Below are 16,889 nucleotides of genomic sequence, written 5' to 3'. Positions count from 1 at the left end.
CATGGATTTTGCAGCTCGATTTAACTTAGGTCCTAAGGTCCTATTGGTGGAGAACAATTTTAATAATTATCTTATTATTATTGTCTGATTTGAAGTGGATGGAAACATGATATATTTAAAAAATCTGTTCAAATGTTCCTCACATTACGTTTTCCCATTTGCCAGCAGTTTTGAGATGGTCCCTAACTTCAGCTCAGAACCAGTTTTCTGGGATCATGAATAAAAAATAACATGCGACTAAAAATATGGATGTTTATTTTGTATTTATTCAGAGCAAATTATGCACATGTATTCATTTACACACCTACTATATACATATTCATGTATATCAATTTTTTACTACTCGTTCCTGCCTCTACATTAAAGGGTTTTCATGTTAGTGACAGAACCTTTCATTTCACTTTTATTCGTTTTCACTTCATTACTACAGGTTGACATTTGTTTACTGGCTGTGGAGACGTCCCTCGACTGAAAGACGTCCGCACAGAACAGATAAACTGATTCATTATCACTGTCAACTCTACTTTTCCCTCTGCGCAGATTTCAGGCGTCAATTAATTACCGGCTTCTTTCCCACGGTGAAAAGAGTTAATCATTCCTGAGGACTTTTCATCACTGTCTCAAAATGCACAAATCAGACCTGACTGTGTTTACTCAGGCGTGAGAAGACGTCCTTTGTGCCACAGTCCCTGTAAACATGTCAGGCTCTGGGTCCTGGGCTCTCTGAGGGCCTCGGGGTCACAGGGGATTATCGAACCATCCTGTAGTGAGAGGCGGTTCAATCATTTCTGCAAAAACGCAGGTCACTGGACTGAGAGAAACTCTTCTACTTAGACCCGTTAGAAGTGTATTAAATTATCTTCAGGCTAACGGTTGTTTCTAAATAGGAACCAGGGCTGGAGACAACAATGAGCCGGACGATGTTCCTGCTGAGCCACGGACCAACGCTCAGTGTGTAGAGACGTGTTTGAAGAGGAGAAGGAAGATGAGGGGATTCCTGCGAGTGAGCTTGATTTATAGGTTTGTTAAAAAATGTTTCATGAACTTTAGGGAGAAGGGGGGGATGATTTACAATGAAAGACAAATCTTTTAATTTTTCAAATCTCTATCTGCTTCAGAGGCTGAGAAATAAAAGTTATTGTAAACGTTGGCAATTCTTTATCTGTGTTTTCATTTGGTGCCTTAGAGGTCGCTCTGCCTAGAGTTAATTCATGAGCAGGTTTTCTCCTTTATTAATCCCATTCTTATTTTCTATTTTCTTTATGTGACTCCCCCTTTGTGTGATTTCCTCCCGCAGCCTCCCCCCCCACCCAGCAGGACATTGTATTTAGTAATTCGTAGCTGTAAGGTGCAGAGCAGGACGGAGGAGGATCAAAAGGCATGTGGGACCATACATAAGTAAAAATGCTCTTTGCAATAGTTTGGCCGTAAGGTCTTTTCCTATTGCATCTTCTGTCTCCCTCTTCATCCATCCCCCCTTTCTTTCCCTCCTCTCCATCACTTAGTGTTAATTAACTCCTCATGCCACCCCTTCTTCATCTCCTCATTAACCCCCTGCTTCTTTCATTTTCTCCTCCTACTCCAGTTCTCTCTCTCTCTTGTCCTCTGCAGACCTTCGATATGCTGCCTTTGGCTCAGCACGATTTCACCAATGTAAGATCTCGAATGTACAAATTCTCCACAAGCAGACAACTTAATTAAGAAAAGAAAGTTAGTACGAGGACAAGATCAAAGGCGCCGTGCCTTTTATATCTAAAAGACGTGCTCGGGCAGTTTAAAGCTGAGAACTGACTCAGGGGCCACATCCTTCAGAGAACTCAGTGTACTCGACACGTTCTGGTTCTATTTCTTATTTACATGACCAGCTTGTCCCTCTCTTCCCGTTGCATCTTTAGCTCCTTTGAGTGGCAGCACGTACTGAGGCCCAGCCACCCAGGTAGCTAGCTCATTAGCTTCGTCCCCGGCGTGCAATGAATCATTAGGTATTTGGTGAAGAAGGTAAAACATCATGATTGACAGCTGAGACTAACTCGCTTCATCATCGCCACTGACTCACAAGATGGCAGCGTTCGTATCCCGGATATTAAAGGAATTTGAACGTTTTCTTACTCAATGGTTCCATTTTAAAAAGTGTTTCACAAAGACATGGATTCATTTCTTTTTAAATGTACTCTGATGTTTTTTTTATTAAACTTTACTCAAACTAGAGCAAACAGTGCATTTGTTAATATCTATTTTCCTCTGCAGATTACAGCACAGTCGATGCACCAGTGTGTGTGTGTTTGTGTGTGTGTGTGTGTGTGTGTGTGTGTGTGTGTGTGTGTGTGTGTGTGTGTGTGTGTGTGTGGGGTGGGGGCTGTGTGACATGTGTCTGACTGATGGGTTTTGTGAGTCAAATACATCATGCTTTGAATACACACTTGTCAATACTTGTCGATGCGATACATTTGTTGTTGGTTGTGATCTTTTCATGTGATGAAAATAAGTATTGGATATGGTCGACCTCATCCTTTAGACCTCAGGCTTTAATTTAGGAGATGTAGAGGTTACGGCCTCCAGGGAACAGATGTATTGTAAGTGAACGCTGTGTGTATCTAACTATATGTGAACGAAACAAGTTTGTGTGTGTGTGTGTGTGTGTGTGTGTGTGTGTGTGTGTGTGTGTGTGTGTGGGTGTGTGTGTGTATGTGTGTGTACGTGTGTGTGATCCTTACCTTATTCTCCAGTCGACCGATTAGTTCAGCCAGGCGGTTGATCTGAGACTCCAGACCTTCTTTCCTCACCTCCACTGCACCTGCAACACACACACACACACACACACACACACACACACACACACACACACACACACACACACACACACACACACACACACACACACACACACACACACACACACACACACACACACACACACACACACACACACACACACACACACACACAGTCTTAATACACCGACTGAACGAGTACCAACACACTTAAAGGTTGTTGCACTTGTTTCCGGGCTGTGAATCCATCTGACGCAGCTGGATTACATTTTTATTTAAATTCATGTCATATTGAAATCACGTTTTCAAAGCCTGACCGCACGTTATAATCCTCTTGAAATATTAAACCTGGGAGTAAACAGCTCATCCATGACTACACTGTCACTCCTGATGAGTGACTTCCCGACAGCGACGTCGTTCTCCCGTCCTGTTTGTTCCCTTTTTTCATTTAAAGTTATATAAATGAACTTTATTCTTCTGTTTCTTTATTGGCTGCTTTAAACACACAAGTATGTGGAGTAAACACAAAGCTACAGTGAGCAGGTTCTGCAGGTATTCCCTAAAACTATCATTACCCTTTTCTAATCTTTCTCTTTTCATTTCCATTGTCTCATCATGAATATTTCATGTAAAGTGAGGGAGGCTGATAAATAGGCAATTATAAGTGTTTATCTGAAGGAAACTGGCCTTTTCAAAGACAGTAAGGGAGCAGACAGAGCTTCTTTCAGCTGCTCTGTTTAATCAGCTCTCACTGCAGATGGATTTTTAGACGGCAAACCACACACAGCATTTTGTAAACAGCTTTGGTCTTAGAGGAAAAGACAAAATGTACAAAATACACTTTCTGCTGCAGCGCTGAACATCAGTTAAGAAAAATGCCAAAAAACTTCAAGAAAGAAGAAGAATGCTGCTAACGAGCAAATATGAGGCGTTTTCAGACGTGAACTCTGGAGAATGTCTGAAAGTTTGTCTTTCACACATGAACAACGCAGCAGGAGATTCTCCAGTCAGATGCGTTCACAACTTCACAGAAATCTCTGCGTTCAGGTGAGAGGTGGCAGGAGGCTGGAGACGTCACGTATTCATTCTGCTGGTAGATAAGGCTTTGGTCCTTATCACCAGAGGCTCTTGAATTTCATTGTCTTTCCAAGGTATGACCCCTCGCTCACAGGCCTGAAAGACTTGATGTCTGGACCCAACAGCTTATGTGAGCAATTAATGATTTAAAAACCGTTTTAGACTTCGAGGATACACACCGTGTGTAGTGATGAGAGGTGGGTGTTAATTTGACTTCTGTTTGTTTACAAGAAAACACCACGGGGCTCCTTTTCATCTATTCATTATCTCCTGTGGTAGATGTGCAGTGTTCCTCCCTCTCTTTGCAGATGATGCTCTGTTATTTTTTTGTGTTGGTATGAATAAAAAAACTGAGGAAGAAAAGTGAGAAAACATTTATTCCTTAGGATTTATATCACCTCCACACCGGTCTTTTTCTCCTCTATCCGCCATTCCTTCCTCTTCCTCTTCCTCCTCCTCCCCCCCCCCCTCTTCACTTTCTCCTGAGCTGCCGTCTTCTTTTCATCCCCTGATGGGCCCCTCACAGCTAATTGGAGAACTGGCTGCATACTCTTCATTAAAAGCTTTAACAGCCAGTCAATTAGGAGCTACCTCCCTCCCTCCCTCCATCCCAAACACACACACACACACACACACACACACACACACACACACACACACACACACACACACACACACACACACACACACACTCATCAACTAAACCATAGTCTGTAACCAAGGAGACAGTTGGAGACAAAAGCCCAGTGGTCATTTTGATGGAAAATAAGTGCCCAGGTCAATTATAGAAGTGTGTGAGGAATTACAGCCTTCGAATTTAGCAGCAGGAGGGGGCTCCAGTGACTTTCCCCTCAATTAAACCTGATTTGAGTTATTCCACATTCACCTAATTTAACTTTCCATTCTGTGTCACCGAGTATTTAAATGTGTTGACGTGAATCATGGTAAAAAAGAAAAGAAAAGCTGTCGCTTCACAATCTCTTAAAAATAAGTGGCTGAAAAAGTTCAAGAGTTCAGTGTAATTTCACCCCAGGAACCAAGTCTTCTGTGAAGACGGAGAAAATATATGCAAAGGAGTATTTGAAACTAACTGCTCTTCAGAATTTAAACAGTGGGAAAACACAGTGATATTAACTTAGCCGAGGAATCTTTGGGACCTAACAGGAGGAAATGATGGTTCTCACGTCTCCAGGCTTGGGTCGAGGACACAGTCGGTCCGGTAGGGTATCCCAGACATCCCTCTCTCTCTCTCTAGCTACGCTTCACAGCTCTTCCTTGGGGATCCCGATGCGTCACCCGGGCCATTTGTATCTGTGACCTCGTTCTTTCAATCACTACCCGGAGCTTGTGAGTAAAGGTGAGGACGGTTGGCCCGAAGAGCAGCCAGTAAATTGAAAGCTGTGCCTCGTGGCTCAGCTCCTTCTGCACCGCAGGGGTCCAGTACAATGCCCTCATCACTGCTGACGCCGCAGCAATCTGTTCATCTCGCAATCCATTGTCCATTATTCCGTCATTTGTCCTAGAGCATTTTTTTCCTCTCTGGAGCACGTGGAACCATCCATCCCTGAGCATCTTCTCCTGGAAGCTTTTATTACAAGTCACCAAGCAAAGTGCCATTCTGCAGTTTTGGGATTATCTAATGAAAATCTATAAGAAACATACAGTTATGAATGAACTGTAATTACAGGCAGGACATAGAAAGAGATCACATCACCCGACTTAATGGAACGGAGCATCAACTACTTTATCTGTATCTTAAAATAAAATCATCCGTCTTGACTGTGATTTCATTTCATTCTACGTTCCTACAACTGACACAATTCCCCCCCCCCTCCAAGAGACATTTAGCACGGCTGCTCTCTGTAACTATGGTTACCGTTCCTCTTGATGTTAGAGCTCATGCAGCGCGTTGACTGAATGTTGGGTTTTGAAGAATCGCCCAATCAAAGTTCTGTCAAGCTTCATCTGTATCCATTGATAAATTCATCTTTGCCCACAAATGTCTGACAGTGCTGCTGTTGTCTTTCAGCTGCGGACAGATCTGCTCTGTCCTTCAGCAGTAAAAATCTTCCCACCCAGACTAATGCACTTATTCAAAACTCAGCAGCTGGATTACCGACCGAGACGACCTGGTTCTCTCTGGAGTAGATAACTGAGCTCCTCACTCCTTAGGTCTCAACTCCCCGAGTCCCGATTAAAGGCTGAAGTGGATCTAGCCTTTGGAGAACTGAGTCCTCGGCTCTAGAACAGCCTTCCACAGACTATTGGATCAGCTGACTTTGTTGGTACTCGGGGATCAAACCACCAACCCAGGGAACGGTGGCCCACCTGCTACACAACCTGAGCCACAGTGCCAACGACAACAAACTACAGAGACGTGTAGTACAGTCGGAAAAACAATCCTCAGGAGAAGACAAAGATGTAAAAACTGTTAACGACATGGTGGCACATTCATCAGTTTAACAGCTTTTTAATTATATTTATGTAACATGATCTCTTTCTCCACAGCAGATTCTCAATTAGCCATTAGGAGCCGATAACGACCAGGACACAAAATGTAGAAGCTGAACTGGAAACAAGTAGAATTACACCAAAGAGTCACAGGCCAGCATTTCCTCCCTTTCCTCTGCTGGGATCACACATCATCCACTTCCTCCCACTCAGAGACCATCTCCCGCTTGATAAGGACAGAAGACATCCTGTCGTGGACAAACGTATTTACCCAACGGTTCGGATCATTGGATATTTCATGATTACGATGACACGATAATCAACAGTGTCCACTTAAATCCGTCTTAAAAAGATGATCAGTTTGCCGTTGGTGCCATTAGATTCAGTAATGGACACCAGACCAGTGAGGATTATCTCGTGTCTCTCTGTAATAAATGACTGTTCCTCTTACATCTGTCTCAGCAGACGGAAAAAACATACGGCGCCTCCGCTCTCGTCTCCATCACAGGCACATCATGTTTGGTACAGCTGGGTGTGAACACGCACTAACGCACACAATACACACAATACACACAATACACATGTGCTGTCCACTAATACTTCTGCTATATTTGATGAATGCTAACGTGCCACAGGAGGATCAATCTTTTACAGGCTGTTTGTCCGTTTGCTGCTCCTGCAAATAACATAGTCGACCCAGGAGGTTAAAAGTAGTTCATTCCTTACAGTGATGTATGAAATGTGCCCCTGACCAGTAATTGCCCAATCTTACTCATGTGTGGAAGTGCTGTAATTCGGAAGGATTCTCTGCAATTGAAGAAAATCACATAATTTCTTCAACTTTTCAAAATCAAACGTGAAAATGGGTTTAATACTGCTGAGGATCTACATTAGAACAGAACGTTAACTTCACATTTTGAATCTAACTCCACTAAAGTCCCCACTTTGTGGAGGGCAGTGTCGAAAGCTGTCAGAGTTTAGTGGCTCTCTACTGATCTCTGTTAGATTCAGATGTTAAAACTCCAGCCGACTTCACCCAAGTTAGTAAACAACTACAATATAACTTAGAAGATCTTAAAGTTCAATCAAGCTGCACCAATATATTTGATCTGGATCGTGAGGACAATGATGCTTCACCTGGCAGATGATATGATTTGATGATATAATTTGAACCATCAACGGCTCATTTACAAGTTTCGAGATATGTTTTTCCAACTTACTCAGGCAATAGCATTTAATTAATTGTTTGGCTACATACAGAAATTGAAATCTGCTAAATTCTCACTGGCAAAACGGTGATGATATTGAAAGTAGCAGCCGGCGTTCTGTGCTGTTGTTCTAAAACCTCCTGGATTTTGATGGTAATTCCACTGTTTACATTTTAAACTGCACGTGTGCTGAGGACAGGAAGCTTGAAAGAAGAACAGTAACAGCAACCTTTAGAGGAATCGGAAAATGTCACAGTCTACATGTTTTCCACAGTCACACGCCTTCCTACAGTATAAATACATATAAAGACATCTGCGGTGAAGATAAACCGCAGTTCATTTACAATTAATAGTGAAGCGACAGCACTTGGAGGAGAGTGAGAACGAAGCGTGGCTCACAGCTGCTTCACTTGAAGATGCTGCTGGTTATTTTTAGCTCTTTCTCGTTCTCACTCTTTGTTTCTTTCCCCACTCGTCTCCCACTCACCGCTTTGTTATCTCTGCTCTTTTGTCCTTCTGCGTTGTTTTTCTTTCTTCCTGTGCAGACTCTGATCAAGTCACAGAGAGACAACACACCATATACTCCTCTCTGCCTTTATGACATGAAAGAGGGCGATACGACTTCAAGGTGACTTCGCGTGTAGGGGAAAGAAGAACACTGACGGAGGAAGAGAATGAAGAAGTGACTCGGGAGCGAAGGATTATTCATTCACACTGGAGGAGGCTGGGCAGCAGGACAGGGAGCGGGGGGGAGAGGAGAGGAGAGAGAGGATCTCAGGGCCATTAATCAATCGACTCGTCCTGACTCAAGACAAAGCACAGCTGACGTGAAGGTCCTTGGCTGTCACAGCTACTTTACTGCCTACAGTATCCCGGGGGGGGGGCGGAAACGAGAAAAAGGAAGGCGTGACGACGAGGTGAAAGATGGTGAGGCTGACAAACAGCGGTAAAGGCTGGTTTCACGTCTTTGCCTTGTTTTGGAAAGTTAAAATGAATAAGGAAAATAAATACCGGCTCCCATACGCAGGATTATTTGAAGAATGAAGATTATTTCACGGTTCCAGTGGATGAGCAGAGACACTGAGCAGATTCAGAGCTCATGTCTCTCGGACACATTTCCTATAAACGTAGGATATATTTCAGTTTGCCGTGAGATAAAGTGACACTTTATTCCCCCTTTCAAATGATTGTAAAGCTGCATATAAACAATATATTTTTATAATGTGCCTCTAAGCAAAAAATAAGGAAGTTTTGAGTGTTTCATGTGTCGACAATTTCAACGTCTATATGAATGAATAATGAACTTCTGACAATATATCAAAAAGGAATATTTTATTATCGTTAAACAAAGTATTCCTCACAATAAAACTGTATTTTTACTATTTATTGAGAAGCCACTTATAATAATAATCACTAGTGAAGAATTCCCTTCGATCTAAAAGTACCATTCTCCCTCCGACTCATATGAAACAAAATGTAAACCTCATTTAAAGCATGACTGCTGAACTCTCTGCAGTGAGAAGCTCAGCAGCCTCTTCTCACACTCATCCTGCTGAACTCTCCCCTGACAGGTGACAGATGTTCGGATTCTGAAAGAGGAAGAACTGTCAGTTTGAGGCGTCGCCTTTCCACAGGTCATCTGAAAATAATTGAATTTTGCATGTGTGTGTTCTGTGCACCACTAAAAGCTGAAGCACTCAGAGAAACGTTTTCAAACTGGTGAATCTTCACCGACACAAATCTTTAAAATGTAAACCTCAGTTTGTACAACCTGACGTTCTTTCTGCATTTTGACGTCCGAGACGAGACAAGTCGGTGCGATGCAAAAAGCAACAATGATTAAATGTGAATTACTGACTAAGTTTTTACTTCTTTCGCTTGATGTGCTGCTCTTCATTAATTGGACCATTTGGTGGTTTACCAGAAACGGTCTAATTATAAGAAATAACTTCTGTACTTTTTACTTTTTAAGAGTTAAAGCATTCATTATTTATCTCGATGGAGTAGAAGATTTTATTTGGAGTTTCTCACACATATATATATATATGTTCGGGGACTTAATTGCATTTGGACGATGAGCTCAACACTAAGACCACGTTAGTTCAGGCTTCAGAGTCGTCACCGGAGATGTTATTACCCAGCAGCCCTTTGGTCTGGTTTTATTGGACCACTGTGTCACTGTCGGTGGCCTGGGTCACCTGATGTCCACATTCTCTCCATCAACACGTCTGCATCTGCGTCAGGGTCAAAGGTCACATATCCCTGACTCGTTTAAAGGAAACACAGTTGACACAATAAGTGTCTCTCATATTGTCCTCGCTACAGGACGAGACAATTGATCATTTAATGGGAAATTAAAGGCATTAATCTGTTATGTTGTTCAGTGTATTTTTCTAAACTGTGGCTGCACGTTTGTTTTTTAAAGAACTGTTATACAGCAGATGTAGTTTTATACTGTTACTGTGCTGTTTAAAAAGAGTTTTATTTTCATATAAACTGTGGCTGCACGTTAACAACTATTTAAAGGAAGTAAAGGTTTATTTATTTGAGCTCTTTCTCAGTTATGATTGTCAAACTAGATCATAAAAGAAGCTCTATTGCATTTTGATACAACATTGATAGCAAACATCACTTCAATAACACGCCATCGGAACATCTCTTCTGTATGTTTACTGAAATTATTATTCACTTTTCACTGTGTTTTTTCTCCAGTGTGAACGAGCAGCGTCAACGCAAACACACAAGATCTATCGTCTCTTTTGAAGCAGCGTGTGCATCTTGTGTGAGGAGGAGTTGTTATATGATGAAGAGTAAACTGTTCTCTGTCAGGATCACAAGGCTGCGAGGGAATAAAGAGTCGTCACTGTCATCCCCAGTCTGACATTAAGGCCAATGCCACAGCAGTAAAACACAAAGATTTATAGAAACCATGGCAACTGTTAGCGACTCGAGTGCTTCACTGAGGCCATGAATCACATAATCCTGTTGAGGCGACCGACTTTTAGAGGCTTCATTTGTGTTTTATATTCACGTCAGTGCTAAACTGGGTCAAGTCCCTCACAGGTGTCTATGAAGTGCATATTGGTGCTTGTGTGTGACCTCACGGGACCTGCTGTAGGAGATGCTGTGGTTTCCTCAGTCGATGCAGCGTGATGCAAGTTGAACGTGCGTCTCTCTGATCACTTCTCATCTCTCACTCAATCAATAATGGCTTTGACAACAGCTCTATACACAAGTCACCGAGAAGGACAGCTACACGGGACCTTTACAAAAGGACATGCTCGATGTGGATTTCTGGATTTGATTCAACGAAACATGAACTGCTTAGTGGAGGTTTTATAGATTCACGGCCTGATTCAGTGTCAGTGAGCAAAACTGTACAATTACAATGGTAAATATGGTGGAATTTAACAATCCTTATGTTGTTACTGCACAAACACAATGAAGAATTAAACATCTACATAACAAACAAAGATGTTTTAATTAATATCATATGAAATGCATTATTATTTTCATCAGTTTTAATGTGTAAATATCTTTAGTAGCTAAAAATAAACCTCATTGGGATGCAAGTACTTCCAGTAACAATATGTACCGTAATAGTTAGAACATTACATTAAACCGCATTGATTATTGCTGAGTGACTCAGTCCAGTTACTTCTTTTAACAGATCGATGCAGTTGAATTGGCTTGATTACAAATTGACAAATGAGCCGATGCATTGATTCAGCTGAACGGACGCTTCCGCCCTGAAACGAAGAATAAGCAGTTCATGTTTGTTACTGATGAGTTGTTTGTTTCGTTGAAAAGGTCAATGTCCTGTTCTTCCTTCTCAAAGGTTAAACATTGGCTCATCCACTGATGCAGCCATGCAAACACTGAGCTGTTTCCACTCTACAACACTGGAAACCACACAATGTTCCTGGTGACGTCTCTGCAGGCTGATGATCAATGTGCAATAACGTAAATGGACGCTGGAGGAAATCGTTCTAGTTGCTCAGGCTACGCTTCAGAAAGAGTAAAGGGTGTTGATTGGAGACCAATGACAGGGTCTGTTGAATTTAGAATATCGTGAAAAAGCCTAATGATCGTACTTTTGAGTTATTATGTCTCATTACCTCCAGCAAGGGCGTTACATTCTCACCCCCGTGCTTCGGTTGGTTGGTTTGTTTGTCAGCAGGATTACGCAAAAACTTGTTAATAGATTTCCTCATAACTCAGGACGATGGGACAAGACAGAACAAATAAACATGTGCAGCAAATCCAGGAATTCTTTATCACTCTCTTTGTGAGAAAGGAGGTTTTCTTTTTTATACATTTTCACCAATTTCCCAGAAGACAATTCATGGATCATGGTGAAAAAACCCACAGGCATATCTATGGGACACCATCTGTTGGCCACTGTAACACAAATGGAGGATCTCGACCAGATGCATCATCAGTGACATTAATAGTCTTTAGCAGAACGTCAGTATTGTAGCTCGAAGTTGTCAAGTAGCAGCCGACCACATTTCTGACCCTGATACGGAGGGTGAACATGACGTATGGGTCCTGAAACGAGACGGAACATCCGACACTCGTCAATAACAACATCTGACCAGTGATTGATTACACTTTGTTCTGCCCTTTAAGACTTTCCTCTCCCCTGAGACTCACCTCAGCTCTACTTCTTGTTGCAGCCATTGACGTTTACGTGACACACACACTACATTACAGATTTCAGTGTGTGTGTGTGTGTGTGTGTGTGTGTGTGTGTGTGTGTGTGTGTGTGTGTGTGTGTGTGTGTGTGTGTGTGTGTGTGTGTGTGTGTGTGTGTGTGTGTGTGTGTGTGTGTGTGCGTGCAGTGGATGAAGCTGTGCTGAGTGACAGTCAGGCTTTGATTTCTGCTCACCCCGGACGATCTACCCGACTACAGGTTGCGAATGTGATGCTAATCATACAAGCAGATGACAGATGGACTTTAACCATGAAGTCAGAGGAGGTGTTGCAGTGTGTGCGTGTGTGTGTGTGTGTGTGTGTGTGTGTGTGTGTGTGTGTGTGTGTGTGTGTGTGTGTGTGTGTGTGTGTGTGTGTGTGTGTGTGTGTGTGTGTGTGTGGTCACCTGAAGCAGTGTTGATGGTCCTGACAGCCTCCCTGGCGGCGCTGACTCTGTTGTTAGGAGGGTAGTCAGGGACAGCGTTGTCATTGCGCTTCTCAGACATTCGTGGGCTCGCCTTGGCAGGTAGATGACTGAGAGGGGAGGGGCAGAGTTAGATAACGAGACAGAGTGTGTGTGTGTGTGTGTGTGTGTGTGTGTGTGTGTGTGTGTGTGTGTGAGCGACAGATGCTTTAACCATACAAGATCTGTGCTTGAAACACTGCCTGGTTTCCATTACAGCTGCTGACAATCTGAGTTTTACACATAATGCCCTGATACATGTGCACAGTTATGAACACACACACACACACACACACACACACACACACACACACACACACACACACACACACACACACACACACACACACTCCCAATTTCACAGCGTCTGACATCAGTCCTTCCCTCAGTCTCACCCTGATTGGCTGTGCTGTTCGTCAATGGCGTCCACAGCACTTTCCACAGAGCTCAGCAGAGACTGGATCTGATTGGCCGATTCCTTCAGGAGGAAGCGTGTCACAAACTGCTCTACGTTGGTTCCTCTTTCGTAAACCTGGGGACACAGAAGTCAAAATGTAAATAATGGGTTTGATCATACGTGAAACTAGTCTCTGAAGTTTGTTTGGAAGGAAAAAGTTAAAAGAGGAAAGTTTATTTTCCCAGTTTCCATGTTTGTCACACATCACAGCTTCTGGTTTCACTTCCTGTTAAAGTAGTTTCCACCTGAATCTTTCTAAGTTCCGTCCTTGCATCTCAAAGTGGAAAGACACAAATATAAGGAGTAAAACTAGAAAAACTACTTTCTCGTCTAACATCGTCTGTCTGAGTCGTTTACTCTTTTCTTCTTTTCCTCTTCTCCCTCTGAAACCTCCTCAATTCAATGTCAATCGCCCCCTGGAGGCTGGCCGCTGTATAGGTCATAAAGCCTGTCTCCTCCATGTTAGTAGATGGGGCATGGACCAAATTAAAAAGTAGAAGTGGTGGGAGGCCACATTAGGAGGAGCCTTCAAATTTAGTTGCGCCGCTGTGACGTATTTGGTCAACAAATGCAGCTTCTGAATTGAGACACAGCGATAGAGTCCATGGACATAACGTAAACATCTTCATCAAATCATCTGCATTTAAATCCTGTTGGACTCAAAAAGGTGCTGAGTTGTGGTTTTTATAGACTGAACATTCTTTCAGTTCAGATTCAGCAGACACAAAGTTAGACTGAAATATAATCCACCTCCTCTTATTAAACACAAAAGCCTTTAACTCAATTAGGTTTTCACTCGTCAGCATCATTCGCTGCTCTGCTACAAAACTGATTCACATTGTAGCTCTGAGCACATTCTGCTCAGAGCTTATTGATCCAAAGGTAATTAAACATTTTCCTGAAGCTGTTCTGAATTGTTGCCGTGAACCCTTGAGGTGAGATCTACTCTATCAAGCAGGAAATGTGAAGTTTTCTAACCTGAGTAAGACTTTCTCAGGACTAAAGAACAGAGACGTGACGTCGGCAGCGCAGCACAGGGACTCGTGAACACGCTGAACTGTCAGAGGAGGCAAGACTGGAGCTCCTGCTTTAACTCTGATGACCTTATCTCCCACCTTTTAATTATTTAGGGAACTGGGCGCTAAAAAAAAACCCACCTTCCCTGAACACTGATTGTCCAATCACAGCTTAGCAACGGTAACTAGGCACATTGGGCCTGTCAAGCTGTGGATTTCCACACATGTTGAAGCTGTGTCTGCTGTTTAGGAATCTGTGTTTAAAGAGTGGGTGGTGTTTGTATTTAGTCTCAGTAAAAACAAACCACAACAACACAATTACACCGCATCAGTGGGAACTTGCTGCTGCAGCTTCACACCACGATCTCTACTGCCCAGACCCTGGCTCCAAATGTCATCATGGCAGCCATATTTTAGAATATTAGCTTCATTTCTATACAACGGGAGGAAGTGGAGATGCTTCGTCCATTTCCTCGACCTTCTACTGTTGGGAGGAAGTCCAGAAACCCAAGTCAAGGTTGTCTGAGGAAGCTTTTGACAAACACAAGATGAACATGCTCTTCTTTACAGTCTGTTTTCCTGCGACGTGAAAACATAAGTGTCCAAATTGGCCAGTATGAAAGCTAAGAATCCAGAAAGAGCTCCGTAAGTCCACAATGACGTTTCAGACTAACCTGGATGTCTTGCGTTTTTCCTCAGCATACTCTAAATGCTACTGTTTGGACAAGATGCCGAGACACAGTTAAGGCCACAGAACCATCAGACCATCACATGACAACCTCAGTATCAAGAGCGTGGTCATAATTGACCGAATACCTTCCCCAGACAGTGGAGTCAGTCGGTCATGTCAGCTTTACTGTCAGAAGTCACAGTGCAGTGATTCAGGGAGACAATTAAGGTTCCATGTGCAGTCAGCCTTCCTCTGCTGCTCTCTAATCAAAGACAAGCGGCCTCACGAGACACAGAATCACACTGGCTGTATTGGCTTCCATTATTACAGTCAATGGCTTTTACTCGCATAAACACACACGTGCACATATGTCCACATACGAGCCTGCAGTCAACTTCCTCATCAGTTCATGTGAGCAATAGACCGGCCAGCTGCTTTCGGATTTACATTAACGTCAATTATAAAACGCAAAAACAAACGTTTAAAATGTATTTATTGAAATAGCACCAACATAAATCAATGTTTATAGAATTTATGTGCGTGGTTCCAATTTAATTTGCAATTTGACTCAGGAGACAGATAAAAATCACTAATAACTCACATGCTGAGGTTCAGTTACCAAAGAGGGATCCTAATTGGAATAAATAGATATATGTATATATGTATATATGTATATATATGTATATAAATGTATTTGGTGAAGTGAGCATACTGATACAGTGGAGAAAACAAGAATTCAACATATTCCTTTATATAATACAAGTCTGTTGAATAACATTTTCTTTAAATTTGGTCAAAAGTGCAGGGTTTGTTGGCCTTGGCGGAGGTTTGTCATTCTAGTTTTTTTTGTCTATTATGTACTTATTTCTCTGAGGACTAATAATCAAACATGTCACATGAAAAACCACAACAATTTCAAGATTCCCAGTTATAAGACGATAGGTTTTGTGGCGTGAATCATGTCCAGTGCAGTAAGTGTAGTGTGTCTTTGGTCTTAGTGTTTTCAGTACTTCATTCCCTCTGTGGTTCCACTTTTCTGTTCAGAGTTACGAGCACTAATATTTATTAAAAATGACACCATGAAACAAACGGGTGAGAATTCCCCTCAGGACGAATTCAGAATGTAACTGAAGTCGCTCTTTTATTAACCAGCAGATTCAGAATAAACATTAGAGTCGTGATGGATGAGGTCAGGAAACTCCAAAGGCTCAAAGCTGCGACGGGAATAAAATGTGCTGGATAATTGGTTGTTTTTCATTTATGGTCAGAATAAAAGCCCTCAGCGCAAACACACACACACACACACACACACACACACACACACACACACACACACACACACACAGCAAATGGGAAGTCTGTACATGTGTGTATTGCGTATTCTCTTGTTCAGGGAATCTCAGTGAAGTACTTTCACTGCCTGAATATTTCTGCCATAATTAAACTGCATCCTTGAAGCAGCGTGTGTGTTTGTGTGTGTGCATTTTAAACAGTGTGTATATGTGGGTGTATGTTGATCTATAGCAGGTGTGAGTCATAAGTAACACACAGTAAATACTGCTTCTTTTCTGTAGTTACACAGCGGCAAGAAAAAATATGTGAAACCTTTTAAGTTGCTGTACCTGGTGATCTGATCCTAATGTAAGATAAACACTTTGGCCTCAGTCTACTTCCACATTACTGCATTTTACTTTTAAAACACATCACTGTTGCCATGGTTCGTGGTTACCGTCCGTAGTCTGGGCGACAAAGACGGAGGCGCTAGGAAACCATGGCGTCACCGGCATTTGCTCCCTGATTGGCTGTTTGCAGTCACGACATATTGTCAGTGACATTTCCACTTGTCAATCTCCTTCCTGTTTGCACCAGCACACACATGCTCAGTGTACAGGACCGGTCACATGATGCGTTTTCAGGTGAACAAACATTGTTACTGATAAAACACGAGTCTGGATGGAGATTGTTTGAGTGTTAAAAGAATTTTTTCAAGTGAAAATATTAGTATGGATGTTGCCAAAGTGTTGGTGGAACACAACAATTACAGTAAACATTGAAACTGCTGTTGGGACCACAGTATGTAA

The 16,889-nt window shown here is 42.4% G+C and overlaps 1 protein-coding gene across 3 annotated transcripts in view; it reads right to left on the bottom strand.

Moving 5' to 3' along the window:
• The window catches only part of necab2 (N-terminal EF-hand calcium binding protein 2), a 108,815-nt gene that overhangs the window by 31,624 nt on the left and 60,302 nt on the right, over positions 1–16,889 (bottom strand). For 2 of the 3 annotated variants that reach the window (XM_035157786.2, XM_035157789.2), the window contains exons 6-8: positions 13,061–13,197; positions 12,609–12,736; positions 2,715–2,794 (exon numbers count right to left, since the gene is read on the bottom strand). In XM_035157786.2, the coding sequence (XP_035013677.1) occupies positions 2,715–2,794; positions 12,609–12,736; positions 13,061–13,197 (345 nt within the window). The remainder of the gene's footprint in view (positions 1–2,714; positions 2,795–12,608; positions 12,737–13,060; positions 13,198–16,889) is intronic. The other variant, XM_035157787.2, reaches the window with a different exon arrangement.

The sequence above is a fragment of the Hippoglossus stenolepis genome, chromosome 5 (assembly GCF_022539355.2).
Source record: "Hippoglossus stenolepis isolate QCI-W04-F060 chromosome 5, HSTE1.2, whole genome shotgun sequence".
NCBI classification, from domain to species: domain Eukaryota; kingdom Metazoa; phylum Chordata; class Actinopteri; order Pleuronectiformes; family Pleuronectidae; genus Hippoglossus; species Hippoglossus stenolepis.
The sequence above is the reverse complement of the archived record's forward strand: the minus strand, read 5'-3'. Positions and strand labels throughout refer to the sequence as shown.